We start from the raw sequence: 16,174 nt of genomic DNA, 5'->3' as shown, positions 1-16,174 counted from the left end.
CAGTGAACAACTTACCTTTTCTATCAGTCTTTAAAGTCTGAAGCTCATCTCCATCTTAAAATATTTCTTCTGAAACTGATCCCCCAAGCAGTTGTTGTAAAACTTGGCTCTTTTGTTTGGCCTCTTCTAATCATTGCAGACCTCAGGACAAGCTTATACCCTTGACCTTCAAAACTGATTAAAGGTCAGTACCAGTGCTCTTCAGTTCCCTTCATCTCACTAAGGCTGCTACTACCTTCTCAGGGTAGTGAGGAGTGTTGAATTCCTTTTGTTGCTTGCTCCCAGGTATCTATCTGTCTTCATAAATCTTGGTTTTGCATTTAGCCAGATGTAGCTCCTCCATGAATACTGTGAGCAAAGAACTTGGGTCCGTTGCCCAGCATCTTGCTGCTCTGCTGTCGGTCTGTTCCCAGGAGTTCTTTAGCAGAAGTCATTTGACAGAAGAACCTTTCCCTCTGACTCTGGGAAGGAGAAAGGGAAATTTTGGAGACCTCTGAAGAAGAAAGGAGGAAGGTAACAGCCTTATTAATGCTTTCAGAGGCCCTCAGAAAAGCAGGGCTGCTTTCATCTTCCCTGTCATTGGCCTTCATTGATGCTGTTTCCTCATTTCTGAAGGAGGGAGATACTCTTGTATCTTTTATCAGGACAAGTAGCTAGTGAAATTAATTACTAGGAAGCCTTCTGATCTCTGGCTTGAGCTCAGTCATTAGAAATCTAACCTGCAGCTTCTGCAGACACTGGAATTGATAAGGACTGATTTCAACCAGGGAGCAGTCAGGACCTTCCTGTTCCAGGGACAGTTCTTAGCTGTGAAGTCACTTGACAGGAGATCTGTCTAGTGCTCTGGTGAGTTTGTGACTGGCGAAGTCTAGATCATGTTAGCAGCCAGCACTTGCACAACAGTTCATTATAAATTCTTCCTTCACATACTCCAGATATGGATGCACTTTACTCATTCCCTGGAGTGCTGTCTCTTCAGCGTGGTAATGATGGTTCTCAAAGAGGTTATTTTCTTCCTACAGTAAGGATGGGATCCTCAAAAGCGTCTCTGAGGAAATGCCATTTCACCATCCTCTTCCATCTTGGTCAGTTGTGGTAGAAGCTTCCCCATTGGTTTGGGAAGCCCTATCACCTGATGTGAAGGCCCAGGAGCTGTTCATTCATAGAGAGGTCAGTATATCAACGTACTGGAATTCCAAGCTATATGAAAGATATCTCAATACTTTTGTACCATAGCTAGATTCGTAGTCTGCAAGTGACAACAGCCAACTTCATAACCTTGTTAGCCACTTGGCAAACAAAATGCTGTAAGATGCTGTTGCCAAGCAGTCAGTCACTGACACCTCTGTGTTTGGAATGAGGCATCTCAATAGTTTTTACTCTCTGTAGTGCTCACATCTGCCTTCCTAGCTGGTGTTTGGTGTGATCAGCACATCTGGATACTGCTAGATAGCATGCTTGACTTGAAATCTGTCATTATTAGAGACTTGAAATGTGCTTGAAGAGAAAATCTTCAGAGGGAATCTAGCAGGAGGTATCTGTTATGCTTTGGTAGTGTTAGCTATGCCTTCCTGGGTCAGATGACTTCCTTATATTCTTGTATCTTCCCTCTAAACCATTGTTGCTTGGGCTCTTCAAAAAGTGAAGTTGTTGCCTAATCCTGCTCTTCTCAAATCTAATTGAGACCAATTTCATTTAGGACTGTCTGATTATGAGTCTTCTTTCTTGACCTGTGAATTGCAGGATATAGTCAATGGAGCACTTAGGCTGGCATGTCTTCAGATTCTTTAGATCCTCAGGTTCTTCTGCAAAGATGAGCTCAAGGGATCAAGAGAAGCTTGGGGTTTGTGATTTTGGGTCTTGTGGCTTTCTGAGTTTGGGGATTTTTGTGGTTTGCAGGGTTTTTTGAGTAGCACAGAGCTGAGGATGGTCAGAGGGACTGTGGTCACTCACTCTATATACTCTGTAGATAAAACCAACTGTATTCTTGGTGGTGGTGTACAGTATGTTTTTAAGAACTCCAGCTGCAGTATGTGTGGCTTTGCATTGTTCATAGAAGGTGGGGTGAGAGACACAGTATTTTGACAGTCTACAATCCTGTAGAAGAGGAGTTTTATACATTGAGAATCACCTTTGAAGAGTGCATTTTTACATGCTTAAATTCTAGCTCAGCTGTTATGGTTCTTCGGGTGTTATTTACACCTTTTGCTGGAGTGCAGAGTTTTGCTTTAATGTAGCAGTGCAGTCGAGATGACTTTATACAATATATATATTAGTTTGATGAAATATTTCACAGTAGAAGGTATTTTTGTGTGTCATCTGGATGTGTGAATGACATTTGTTTTGGCGTAACTTCTTGATAACTGAAGACACCCAGAGTTACAAGTATGCATATTGTGTATTTTTATGGCCAGTGTTTGTAGCTTAGGTAGTTGTTTCTTTCTTTATGTCATCGTTTCCCAGTCCTTCTACTGTACTCTGCAATGCCATTTGTTGTCTAGCTTGTATTAAATCAGTAACAAGTTTTAGCAGACTGTGCGCTGCAGAGAAGTATTTCAGTAAAGGATCAGGGAAGTAGAGTGATTAGGGTCCTCCTGGCTTTCCAGGACATAGGCCTTCTGCGATTAGTGTTCATGGGTAGTTTTTGCCATCTGAACATGAGATGCTTTTGACTTGATTGCAAAACCACTAGGAATTCCTTTTGTATTGCAGCGTCTAAAAGCAGTTGGTTTCCCACTGTTCCAAGCAGTCATGCAGTTTGAAATTACTTTGAACAGTGTATTAAATCAGAGTTGCCAAATACCAAGATCTGAATCAGAAAGAGCTTCCTGGGTATTGTATAGTCCCATGAAGTAGAGTGCAGTCTTCACCATTGAAAGGCTGGTGTGAGAGCTGGAGCTGCCATGGGATCTGGGATCACCGATTCTTCTGCTCCTGGGATTTTAGAAGTCACCTCTAGTCCTGTCTTTATGTGGTGCTGCTCAAAACCAGGCAGCCCAGCAGAACTGCTGAGTGACATCCAAAGATTTAAGGCTTTTTTTCCCAGCCCTCAAGGAGGTGTCACCATCTGCAGCATACAGCCAGTCTGGCTACAGTGTGAATACTTGGAAAGCATTTCAGTAACCTGCTGCACAGCTCTTCTGAGAGAATTTGCCAGTAAGCTGAAAACATTTGGAAAACACTGATTTAAAACTGAAGTTCACTTTCAGGAAACTTGATACATTTCTGAAGTCCAGAGAGGTGAACTTACTTCATGTTTGGGGCGAGTACTGGGGGAAAGCTTCAGAATTACCTCATACAAAAACTGAGTTTATGAAAATGATTGGTGAAATGTAGAAGGAGCATTCCTTATTTCTGAAATCATTCAGCTATCTGATGCAATTCCAGACTCTGCCTATCTTAGGGTGTGAAGCCCATATGCAGCCATGTAACACCGGGTAATAAATGTATGACTTCAAAATACTCATGTATTAAATTTTAAGCAGGGATTTGTTTAACAAACAGAAAGGAATGTTCCAGCAAGAGTGGTGTTGGTAAGTTCTAGATGTAAATATATACTTGCAGGTTTCTTTTGCAGTGTTTAACACTCTGTTTTAATGGATGTTTTGTCTGTGTTTTCCTCTTGCAGGTAGTGAGTTTTCTTCACACAGTCCTGCTGTGTGACAAGCTGGATTTTCGGACAGCTCTTGTAGTGTGTCCACTGAACACTGCCTTGAACTGGTTGAACGAGTTTGAAAAATGGCAAGAAGATCTAGAAGATGATGAAAAACTAGAGGTATGAGGCTTTAAAAGACTTCTTAGAAATGAAATAAATGAATGGTTTACATAATCGGGAAACTCTGCCACTCAAAATACAGGCTAAGGAATGCGCTTAAAGTATGTGAAAAATCTATTTGCATTAAAAAGCCTCAGCTATTTGAAAGTTCCACCAGTACTTTGGCATTTTAAGAGAAATTCAAGCGTGTTTTCCCCCCTTTGAAAGGTCTGTGAACTGGCAACTGTGAAGCGCCCTCAAGAGAGAAGCTACATGCTCCAGCGTTGGCAGGATGATGGAGGTGTGATGATAATAGGCTATGAGATGTATCGGAATCTTGCACAAGGCAGGAATGTGAAGAGTAGGAAACTTAAAGAAATATTTAATAAAGCTTTAGTTGATCCAGGTAAGTGAAAATAGATAAAAGTCTACATTACATATAATGTACTTCCTGGTTTATGTATATGAGCTAAGTAACCTTGCAAATAGAAATCTTGTGAGCAAATCACTTTGAACAATAATGTTAAGGTTCATCAGACTTTCTTTGTTGTTCTTTACTGAGTTACAGAAATGGTTTTTCAGAAGCTCCCCCATCTGCTTTTGTAAACAGACTTCTGTAACAGTCTTTTCTACCAAATCAAATGTAGAAATGACCACAGGAATATGTACTTTAAACTCTTCCTAATAGGTATCCCTTTTCCTAGTATTGCTTTCTTTGCACGCTAATTTGAAGTGACTCTGTTGGGAAACTAAGGTTATTTTAACCTCGTTAGTTACAACCACAAGTTGCTTCATCCTTGGCAGGAATCTACTGTTAAGGGAGCAACCACAGGTGAAAGACAGCTGAGGGTGTACCTTGGAAGAGTGAACAAATGCGTGTTAATGAAGTGCTAATGAACTGATTGCAGATAAAGCGCTTAATTGATTTTTCCAGTGTTTTAAGATTTAATCAAGCTCAGCAGATGCAGCACAGGGAGCCCTGTAGGTTTTGAGTAATTTCATGTGAATGTGGAAGACCTGTCATTCTCTTCATGGACTAGTTGGTTGGTAGGATGGAATTGGACCTTTAGGCAAACTAACCTTGAAATAACTCCATCATTATTTTCATACTTCAAATCTTTCTCTATTTTAAGTAATTACAAAAAGTCAGAGGTGTTCATCTGTTGCTATCCATTAGTTTTTGGAGACATTCAGATTGGCTAAACTGAGGAGAAGTATCTTGCAATGACTGTTACTTGTTTCTTGCTATCTTCAGCAATCAGTACTGGCAATATAACAAGCAGGCTGCCAGGAAAAGAGTTATGAAGCTTATGTGCTGGCTTACTGCTGTGACTGTAAATAGGAAAACCTTTGCCTCTGGGAGCATTTTTAATTTAAAAAGCTGCAAATTTGGTACTTGAGCGATAATTTAATGATACATGTCTGTTGAAAATGAGTACTGCTAAGGTAGGCATATTCTGTAGTAGAAGCATATATTGAAGAGGGGACCAGAGAGGGAAGGTTTAGCCAAAGTTTATGGGTGGAGAACTGATTTCATTAATTAACTAGCTCTGCTATGTGAAATAATAGCAGGATTATATATGCATACAGAGCAACAAATGGTTTCCCATAATGCTCCATGCCACTGCTGAAACACTGTTTGGTTTATTGATAGCTGTTGTGCTTTGCTTGCAGCATTTCAATAACTTTGTATTTTCTTACTTGTTGCCACTAATAAAAATTCCATCACTGTTTAACTTGGAAACTGCCTTTAATTGGCAGTTGTGTAAAGCAGACGTAAGTTCTTGTAGACCTCAGAGGAAAGGAACTGTGTATATCTGTATATCACTGAGTACGTTTTATGTACATAAATATATTAACATGTGCAAGTACAGCAAGAAGGATAAGCAGATAAAGACTATGATCTTTGAGGAAAGATTGAGGGAGTAAGGCTTTTTAGCCTAGAAAGAGACAACTCAGCTAACAGTTTCCACCATGGAAGAGATGGTTTTAGAAAGGACTGTTACCAGTTGGTTTTTACATTAGTTGGGGAAATGAAAGGTCAGAATTTATTCTGATGTGCATTAAATTAGCTACTGTATCAGTGTTCATAAGACAGGTCATGGATTTCATACATCTGTCAGGGAGGACATGTCCCTTTCTCATAACTCTTAGATGAAGAAAATGGATTAAGTGATGCCTTGAGGGCCCTTTAAGTTTTAGATTCCTCTGTGATATTTGAAGAAATGTTCTGTCCATAATGAATTGCATTCATGTTTTCTAAGAACAAGGCAAAACCCCACAAATTCATGAAAATCCCTGCCATTGAATTATAGCCAAGATGTTAGTTGAAGATATCAGTGCTCCATGCCTGCCAAACAAACCACAAATAATGTTCCTAAGGTAGTGTTTTCATATTTTTACTCTCATTCACATACTCTAAACAAAAGGTTTTGAGGTGTTTTTTTTTGTTTCTTGTTTTGGTCTTTGGTTTTCTTACTTTTTCATGTTAATGAATCACAGTCTTGACTGAAACTGGTTTCTGGGGGATTTGCACAATTCTGATTGCTATCTACCATTTAAACGTCATTATGCTTGTTCTCTATGATTCTGATTGCAAACATAATGTACTAGACCAAGTCAGTTTCTGAGAATGGTACATTAATGTGTAGGCTGTCACATCTGGTGGGGAGATACTGCAAATCCTTGCAAATGCTTTGGTTCTGGAAGGTGGCTCCAAACCGTCTCAGTAGTACTGCACGCTGCATGGACAGCTTAACTGCAAGGTCCTTTCTCTTCAGGAAGTACTAGGCTGAGGACTAGAGGAAGGATCTGTCACTGTGAAGAGGTGTTTGTTGGAGGTTAAAGGAAGGCTTTGTGTGGAGCCACTCTGTTTTGCATGAAGTCAAAACTGGGGAAGATACAACAGTTGTGGACTCACATGGGGAAATGTTTCTGTAGCGGGTGTGAAAATCCAGAAATAAGTAGGCTTGGACAAGTCTAACTGTGTTTGGAATTAATGTGTGGATTTCCATAGTTGTCTTCTAGACTTGGTTAAAAAGACATTATTTTTCTGCTTGGAAAAGACTATCTTCTTGTTGCCTTTTCTGTTAGTGTTTGAGATTCTGATCACTTCTTGACACTTAAAATGGCACTGGCATTAAATCCGGCCTGTGGTCAAAGCTCTGATTGATTCTCAGTTGTTGATCACTGCCGTAGAAAAACTGTTCTTAGGTTATAAAAGATGAGCTTGTCCATGCTGATAAATACTCCTTTGCCATCTCAATTATCAACCTGTTTAGAGTCGAAGAGATAAACCCAGCTCATGGCTTTGTCTCACATGTTTCAAAGGTGCATAAACGTGACTTTGTAGTTGATAGCACTGGAATTGAGGTCCGGTTTAGAGCTGGTAAAACATTCTTTCCAAGTTACTAGTTGGATCCTAGAACATTTTACTTCTCCTTTCAAGGAAAGAGCTTCCAGAAATGGCCCCAAATCTGAGATCCGTTAGCGTGTGTAAGTCTGTGCTGCCAAGTTTAGCATTATTTGTCTTAAACCTCAATTGTAACAGTTAATAATTCTGCTAGAGTTGCTTTGCATACTGGTGGAAATGTCTTGTGGTGTGGCTTTGACATTGCTTGTGCAACTCACCTAAAGAAGCAGTCTAGATCCTTGGGTTGATCTTCTGGAAGAAAGCTGAGGACATTTCTGTGGTGACTTTCAGCTCCAAGGTGGCCACTCTCTTGTCTTTAGTCAGAATTGGATTTGACTGTGTCTTACCTTAGACAAGACTGTTGATTGCACTGGTTACCACTATTGATGCTGACCTGTTGCCTTAAGGAAAACTTAGTGGTTACCCAGTTCTTGATTTACTTCAAACTTGACCAAGTACCAGTAGATGGCAGCCTAAGGTGGAGTTAAGGAAGGGTTTCATGGCCATTTGACTGGGTGAATGATGACAGAGCCATGCACATGCTAGCTACATGATACAGAATCTTTACAGGAATATATTGCAAAGCTGTATTTAATCCTTCCCATGAAGACTGTACAAGCAACACCCTGCAGTTCACCAGAATGGCTACTCTGAACGCTTGTGCAAAGGCTGAGTGAGAACCTCAGCTGCGCTTAAAAAACCACCACAAAACACACACAAAGTTAAAGACGAACAATAACATCGGTAGAACAAATGTTGGATTCTTTAAGCTGCCACTTTCTCTGTGGTTATAGAAGATTGGAGAGATACAATCTTGTTTCTTTCTAGGTCCCGACTTCGTTGTTTGTGATGAAGGGCACATACTAAAAAACGAAGCATCTGCTGTTTCCAAGGCAATGAATTCTATTCGATCCAGGAGAAGAATAATTCTTACAGGAACACCACTGCAAAATAATCTTATAGAATGTGAGTAGCTGTCTGGTGTTTATTTCCTTGGATATACTTTTGCCTTTCAGCAACATCTAGATACATTTAGTTTGATGAGAAGTAAATAATTTGATACAGTGAAGCAGTTTGCTAGGTTTCTGTGTCTGAGACAAAAAAGCCTAATGGTCTGGTTTTGCATTTTAAATCATTGTGTCAAGATGTGGCTCCATCATGGTTTAAGCCAAAGGAAAATGAAGCTTTTGGGAATCTGGCCTTTCCTTCATCCTTTCCCTTGGCATGGCCTTATGTACATTGGTTCCACAGGGAGCCTGTATGAGAAGTATCAGAAAATTCACAACTTGAAAGTGAATAGCTTTCTGACAGTTTGTTTTTTTGAGCTGGTGAACCAAAGGATCAGATGAGTCTCAGCATGTCAGAAAGGGAAGTGAGAATGTTCAGAGGGAAAATGGGTGGACCAGGTCTTGCAACAGCATCAATTTAAATTGTTAACCCATTGTAGAGCAGTATTTTTAGTGAACTTAGAGAACCCTGATCTATGTTACTGATTTGGGATTTTCGTTCTAAACTAGCCTGCAACATTTGCTCCCATTTGCTAATATGCTGGAGTGTTTTTTCCTATTGATTAACATGTTGTTGAATCTACTTTAAAATCTTTGCAAATATAGTTTTCTTATATGATTGCTTTGGTGCACAGCAGCTTTCCAACTGTGTGTAACAAACACAGTGAGGTAGTTTTAAGTCTGACATTAAATTTAGATGTTACCACTGTGCCTAGAGAGTGTGTCAGTTTAAGATGTCCTTTCTGAAAATACTAGGGTTGTTAGGGTTTATTCTCAATAGTCTGTGGTTGTAGATGCAACACATTTATTTCCTGGTGGAGTTAATCCCAATTCTGACCTCAATTCTGACCTTTCTGTCCTAGATCACTGCATGGTGAACTTTATTAAGGAGAATTTGCTTGGTTCAATTAAGGAATTCCGAAATCGATTTATAAACCCAATCCAGAATGGTCAGTGTGCAGATTCTACTCTGGTGGATGTCAGAGTAATGAAGAAGCGAGCACATATTCTCTATGAGATGTTAGCTGGATGTGTTCAGGTAAGAACAGTTTTACTATAACTAATTACTTGAATTAGCTGCAGGGAGGGGGAAGGATTATTTAATCATGTTCTGATAAAAGCACTTAGAAAAATGTCATAGCTTTTATCCAAATGTCAGTGTTTCCTAAGCAGGACATGCATGTACATTGGAGAATACAGCTGCTAGGAGACTAGAAAATTATATGGTAGAGTGGGACGTCAGTTACTTTGAAATGTTCTGTTTTAACTGCATACCTACATTTGAAGAATACAATTCAACTGCCTTAAGAACTGCACAGGAAGTTGGGGATCCACAGTCTGTCACTTGGTTCTGAACTCCTTGTTCTGATCTGTGAGAATCAGAACAATTGGGATGAGGTCCAGAAGAGTGAAGAACCCTTAAAGACCTTAGATGAAGAGATCCAAAACTGCATAGAATTTCAGAATGAGGGCTCTTCAGTTATCCTGCTATGGTACTGCACCTTCTGTGCTGTCAGCATGTTGTTACTGCTCATCTGCTTTATAAATCCAGTCACCAGAAGCCTGATTGAAGGTGTGACATTGGGGACAATAAGTGCCTCTTCTGCCTGTGCAGTTGTTGGTAGTTGATGGAAGAGTCCAAGAGGGCGATGTGTAAGGCTGGTAGAGAACCTCCTATCATAAAATGTGAGGAAATATGAATAGTAGTTAGAGGATAGCATGCACGGTTCTACACATCTATACAGCAGTACAGGAACACAAACTGAAAGAACAAGAAGAGAAATGTGAATAGCAGGTAAGTCTTAGATGCCTTCAGATGCTGGGCTCCCATGTTTGTGCAGTATTGGAAGGGGCCCCAGAGCGATTTTCTCACACTGAGCTGAACAGAGCAGATCCTGTCCCTAGAGAGCATCCCTCCCTTTTGGTCATTTGAGATACTGTATAATTTTTTCCTTAGAAGAAAAGAACTGTGTTCCTAAAGGATGTTCTTGAATGCTTCTTGCTGCACTTGTAGATAACAGCAAGGCCATGCAGGTGGTGTAACACTGGTACCAAGTGGGGGCTGCCTGCAGGCTCCTGTGTTGCAGGGTGCTGGCTGAGGTTACTCTGCAGGCAACCAGGGAGTTGTGCAGGACAGCACAGGCAGGTTAGCTCTGAGGAGGGTCACTTAAGTCAGAAACGCCAGTGGTGTCTCAGTCAGGATCAGTAATACACTGCTCACTGTTTGGATGAAGGTGTGGGTAGAGAGTAGACCACCATTAAGACTCCAAAACCAGACTAAAAGTAAATTGTGCATTGCCTCAGGCAAGTATTCAGAAGAAACTCTGTATGCCAAACCAGAAAACGGTGAACCTGAGTGTGAGTTCATCTGTGATAGACATTGATATTCGCTGCTTGACTTACCCGCTTTCACAAACAAAGGTTTTAGTACTTTTAAAAACCCCACAAAAGTAGTTACCAGAGCAGCTACTGAAGTTGCAGTCAACTCTGCAAGGACTTGGAACTGGGACATGAGGTTATCAGGTGATTTACTTTTAACCAAACAACTACATTTACTAGGTAGGATGGGCTTCTGCAGGTAGTGCCTGGAATTGAATTGTATTTAGTGGGCTATTTATTTCCCTTTGTGGTTGGAAAGCATCTGAATCATTGTAACTTAAGCATGGTGCTTTGGCGTTTATGTGACTAAAGTACTGTTCGTAAATTACAGAGGAAAGATTACACAGCATTAACGAAGTTCCTCCCACCAAAATACGAGTATGTTCTAGAAGTTCGGATGACACCTATTCAGTGCAAACTCTACCAATACTATTTGGATCATTTGACAGGTATGTGCTTATAATTCCCTCAGGTAACAAGATCAACGGTCATTTAGTAAGGGGCTTTTTGCCATAGTTGGTAGGTTGGGGTTTTTTGTATCTATTATTTGCTCTTCAGATGTATTTTTCTGCTTCCTGTAAGATTCGCCTTCGCTCTGAGACTTGAATTGTAGCAACACCTTTGTTTGCAGATGAAAAGATATTTTTAAGGAATAATAATATTTGCATCTCTTAACAGTAGCCCACCTTCATGTTTTGGTTCATCTCTTTTCTTCCTTTTCTAAACATAAAATGCATTTGATTTTATGTCTTACTCTTCCAAGAAACAAGATGCTGACTGTAAGGCTGGAAGGAGAGAATGCAAAATTGGAATGCACTGGTGTAAGCCACTGCCAGGCCTTGCAGTTTGCTTTAGTCATCATGCTAGCTGAAGCTGTGATTTGTTAAATACTGGCTCTTTTGTGGAACTCTCTCTTCGTTTGTTCTCAGACCCCACAAGTCTGGTTTTCACAATGTCCATGCTTTTCATCAGCTCTCAGTGGTGTCTTGACTGGTCTGTCCTGGGGGATTTGCATCTTCCCAATACATTGTAAATTTGTTTAATTGAAAAGGTGTGTAAGAAGAAAACCCATAAACCCAAAACATGTTACTGTGGGCTGGTGTGCTGCTCACCTCTATTATTGATAAGCCACTGCGGCTCATAACTTTAGTATGTCAAAGTATTATATCAGTGCTTCTAAATGATACACGTGTATGCATCACATAGACTATTAGAATGGAAATCTCAAGGGTTTCTGTACCACTGTGCTTCAGACAGCCAGTTTCCTCAGCAGCAGCAGCAGTTTTTGGGCTCTGAAGCAATTCAGATTGCTTTAAATACCATTTATAATAATTGACTTAATGATGTGGGGTTGAATTCCATAGTCAAGAATATTTAAGGCACTACTGGTAGGATTTTTTCTAAAGCTTGGAGCATGTATTCACTTTTTGCAGTGATTTACTATGTAGTCTGTTGTACCAGTTTACTGTATTTTTCTTGCACTTGCTGAGTCACCTGTTAGAAAATGTCTGTCTAGTGCTGAAGGATTTGGGGGTTTAACCTGTTCTGATTACTCTTCCAAGTTTAATTACAAGAAAGATTAATTGTATTTCAAATTAAGCTATGATTTATAGCAGTATGCAATTCACTATGTTCTCTTAATGACTTCAGTTTCTGGACAGTGCAGTTTGTGATCTACATGAACTGCCAGCTAGACTTCATTTCCACACTTCTGTTGTTGATAGTGTCTCTTCGGTTAAGTTATAGAAGTAAAGAGTGTTGGGACCAGGGAAGAATGCCAGTAATAATTGGATGCCTAAATGCCAACTGCCCCCTTTGCCCTTGTACTCTAAAGTAGTAAACTTTGTTTTTACTGAAGCAAATACAGAATAACCAAACAACCTAGTAGCTTAAAAATGATAAACATTGGCTATTTGACTATTATCTTAAATGATTTAGGTTAAATCTTTGTAGCTCTTTATAGGAACTTTTTAATCACAACAGTACAGTAGTTCAGTAGGTTGTCTTTGGCCTATCTCCAGTACAGAGCAGGGCTGGCTTTGTAGTCTCATGCTGCCCCAGCACTGGCTTTGTTGATGTGCCATGCCTTCAGATGGCAATATAAAGCTTTTACAGATCATTGATCATTGTAAGAGCTTGTGCTGTGTGTTTACAACTGGTTTCACAGAAGTCTTTACATACAATGGCTTTCAGCACTTCCTTTCTTAATAAAGCAGGCAGCAGGTAAGAAGTAGGAGCCCTTAGTTCAGTGTCTGTTAAAGTTACAGGCAAGGTTTGCTTTGGCGAAAAGCCTGTTGCAGTGAGCTTCAAATTTGCTATGTCAGAGCCATTAATTTATTAACCGTTGTGTGTAACTAACTCTAAGAAAATGCACTGCTTAACAGGTAGTTTAATTAATCTGCCTAGATTCAGGGCTCAAATTCAGGTTTAACTAAGTTTGCATTTGTCAGAAGGCAGTGTACTGTTTCATGACTTACCAGCCCTTTGTGGGCTTCTTTACTCCCTAAAGGAGGAGAAAGCGTTACCTGCTTTCTCTGTCTTCATCTTGGGTTAGTGTCCTGCCAGTTTGGTCAGCTCAATGCCAGAAACAGTATGAGAAAGAAGAAGGGAAACAAGAGAAAGGAAAGACAAACGGCTTCTTTAGAAGGGGAAAAGCTGTCTAAGCTCCCCATCGCTCAAGTCTTCAGAGCAAATCTCTGTTAGTTGGTGATGTCCACATTAATTCTTTGTATTACTCTTCAAAAGAAGATTTCCATTAAGTAAGAAAGGGAGTCTCACTGCTGAAGATAAAGAAGGGGATTTGCTGTTTCTTGTGGGGAAATATTTAGCATTACTTTTTTTTCTGTGCACTGTAACAGACATAAAATAAAATGCACATTTTAAAATGAAATTTTACCAAGCTTTTCCTTCCTTGAATGAAAATGATGCATGTTTTCTTTCACGTCTGTAATACAGAAAATTAAAAAGTCTGTAGGACTTAAGTTGAAATGTGTTGACAGCAGGCATCTCTTGTGATGTTAGCTCAGGTTTAGGGAAGTTCAATCTCACAGTTTCTGTTGCCCTTACAATTCCATTTCCTCAAGTCCTAGGAGAGCACAAGCAGGAAGATAGTTGAAGCTGCTGTATGATTAAAGCATGGCAAGAACTTGCCTTGTTAAAATACCTATAATCTATAGATATTTACTGGATGCACAGAGTAAGCTTCGTGCCTATTTTGCTGTAGACATTTGATGATTATGATGCAATAAATACTATTTTCTTGCAGCTATACATGCCTTAAATTCATAGGATAAATATGAAAACAAATCTGTTCCAAGAACCGAAGGTTAACATGCTGCTTAATGAGAAATGGAGACTACAAAACAGAAATGTAACTCTCTGAGAATTGTACTACTTTGCACTAATACGTGCCTAGACAATGGAAAAATAGGCTGGGCTTTTTTTAGATTCTTTATTGCAACAGAATACTGCAGCTTTACAGCCATAAAATAAAGGTAGCTCAAAATAGTAAGCCAAGTTCATTGAAACCTAAATGCAAATTGTATTTTGTGTTTTCCACCTTGGGCTGCTTTTGTAAAACCTAAATAGACACGACTGTCATTTTAAGAGGATTTGGATTCATTCCTGTGCTGGGGAGAAATGTGCTTTTATGTAAAAATGTAATCATGTTTCTCATTATCAAGAAAAAGGGGAAAATCTAATTTTAACAACTTTAACTAGGAAAAAAATGCCTGTGACTCAGTAATTTGACCTCTTTTACAAGAGACGTTACAATACGATGTGCATCTGGAAAGAACACGCAGTACTGCGCTAACGGGTTGTTCAAAGGGGGAATAGTATGTGGTGAACTGGCTTCAAGGTTTCATTCTAAAACCTGAACTTTATTGTCAGGTGTAGGTGGTAGCAATGAAGGTGGAAGAGGCAAGGCTGGAGCTAAACTGTTCCAGGATTTCCAGATGTTGAGCAGAATCTGGACTCACCCTTGGTGTTTGCAGCTGGACTATATTAGCAAAGAAAATAAGGTAAATTAGATATATCAAAATACGCTCTATTGAGAACTTTCCAAATAAGCTTTGCCAAATGCTAGGTAAAGTTTCATCAAATTAATGGAAATCTTTGTTGCTGTGGGGTGATTTTGCTGCTGGTTTTGTCATATTTTTGTTTCTGGGATGTTGTCATTCTTGAAACATTTTGCAAGGCCAACTCTTTGTAGAAGTTACCATTGTTTAAGTGAAGAATGAGCAGATGGCTAAAGGTTTAAGAAAAGCTTCTGGACAAGCAGACTTAGTAAAATTTCTGTTTTTTTCTCTTTTGAGGGCTATTTTGATGAAGACAGTATGGATGACTTCATCGCTTCAGATTCCGACGAAACTTCAATGAGCTTAAGTTCTGATGATTATGCCAAGTAATTGAGTTTTTATTCGTTGTTGCTTGTTGGGTTTATTTCCCTAATAGAACTTCATTGATTTCTATGAATTTTTAGTTTTATCTGTCTGTTAGAATATGTTCTCCAGCAGTACGATTTGGGCAGGCTAATGGTGCACAGTGTTACCTTTCTAGGAAAAAAAAATCCAAGGGGAAAAAGCCGAAGAAAGAGTCTAGCTCAAGTGGAAGCGGCAGTGATAATGATGTTGAAGTCATTAAAGTCTGGAATTCAAGATCTCGTGGAGGTGGAGAAGGAAATGCCGAAGAAGTTGGAAACAACCCTGCATCTGTTATAAAATCAGAGGAAGGTGAGTATAATGTAAAATGGACTCAAACACAAGGCATCCTCATTTCGCAAAGGCGATTTGAGAGGGCTCTCTGGAATTCTGCTTCATTGCAAAATGGCAAATTCCTTGATTCCACAAACTGCTTCTCTCTGTACAGCTCCCACTACTGCTATATGCTTATCCTGGAGTGACAAGGGCATCAATTTAAATCTCAGGGGTCTTGGGTCAGGGAAGCTGCATAGTTAATTTGTTTGAATTTGTAAGTACTAAATGATACAAAGGGAACAGAGGAACTGTGCTGCTTTTCACCTCTTTTTAATATATTGGTGTAAGACTGGTAGAAAGATGAAGAAATCTGCATGTCATTCGTTGTTGCACCCGGAGTTTGAAGTGGATGTTGAGCAAGCAGATACAGTGCAACAGGAATGTGCGACCTTTTTAAGAATTTAAACTACTTACATCCATACATTTCAGTTTTGGATTTTCCTGTAACTATCTAGTGTTTGTCTCTAGTATCATAGAGCAGGTTTTCTGGTTGTATCATTTCTTGTGTGTCTGTTCACTTTCCCTAAATAAATAATTCCAGGGGGACAGTTAAAGGTGAGAAATGTTTTTATGTTGGTCCCCATCCAAATGACAAACATACTGTAAATGTGTCAGAGGAAGAGTGTGAGAGTTTGTGTGTCCTGGATTCAATACGCGCACATTGTGTGTGTGGTAAAATACATACCCATACAGATTAAATATGTTAGAGCAAAGACTTGCATTATAGGCAGGATGACTTTGGATCACTTTTATGTTCACCCTTCTCATGCAGCCTTGTTCAGTTTAATGTAGGTACAGAGTTTCTAAGCAGACGTTTGGTGCTGCACCAGCTGAGGTCTGTGGGCAGACTTTCTATCTCACTGCA

At 39.6% G+C, this 16,174-nt stretch overlaps 1 protein-coding gene across 8 annotated transcripts in view; it reads left to right on the top strand.

Annotated features, from left to right (window-relative positions):
• Window positions 1-16,174, top strand: part of ATRX (ATRX chromatin remodeler) — an 81,524-nt gene that overhangs the window by 44,051 nt on the left and 21,299 nt on the right. For all 8 annotated transcript variants that reach the window (XM_061361851.1, XM_061361848.1, XM_061361846.1 and 5 more), the window contains 8 exons: window positions 3,629-3,775; window positions 3,983-4,160; window positions 7,995-8,132; window positions 9,037-9,212; window positions 10,884-11,001; window positions 14,444-14,574; window positions 14,869-14,957; window positions 15,113-15,285. In XM_061361851.1, coding sequence (XP_061217835.1) covers window positions 3,629-3,775; window positions 3,983-4,160; window positions 7,995-8,132; window positions 9,037-9,212; window positions 10,884-11,001; window positions 14,444-14,574; window positions 14,869-14,957; window positions 15,113-15,285 — 1,150 coding nt within the window. The remainder of the gene's footprint in view (window positions 1-3,628; window positions 3,776-3,982; window positions 4,161-7,994; window positions 8,133-9,036; window positions 9,213-10,883; window positions 11,002-14,443; window positions 14,575-14,868; window positions 14,958-15,112; window positions 15,286-16,174) is intronic.

Source organism: Neopsephotus bourkii, unplaced genomic scaffold, assembly GCF_033783945.1.
Source record: "Neopsephotus bourkii isolate Nb327-2 ecotype Australia unplaced genomic scaffold, CSIRO-AGI_Nbou_v1 NB_1067, whole genome shotgun sequence".
In the NCBI taxonomy this organism is placed as follows: Eukaryota; Metazoa; Chordata; class Aves; order Psittaciformes; family Psittacidae; genus Neopsephotus; species Neopsephotus bourkii.
The sequence above is the reverse complement of the archived record's forward strand: the minus strand, read 5'-3'. Positions and strand labels throughout refer to the sequence as shown.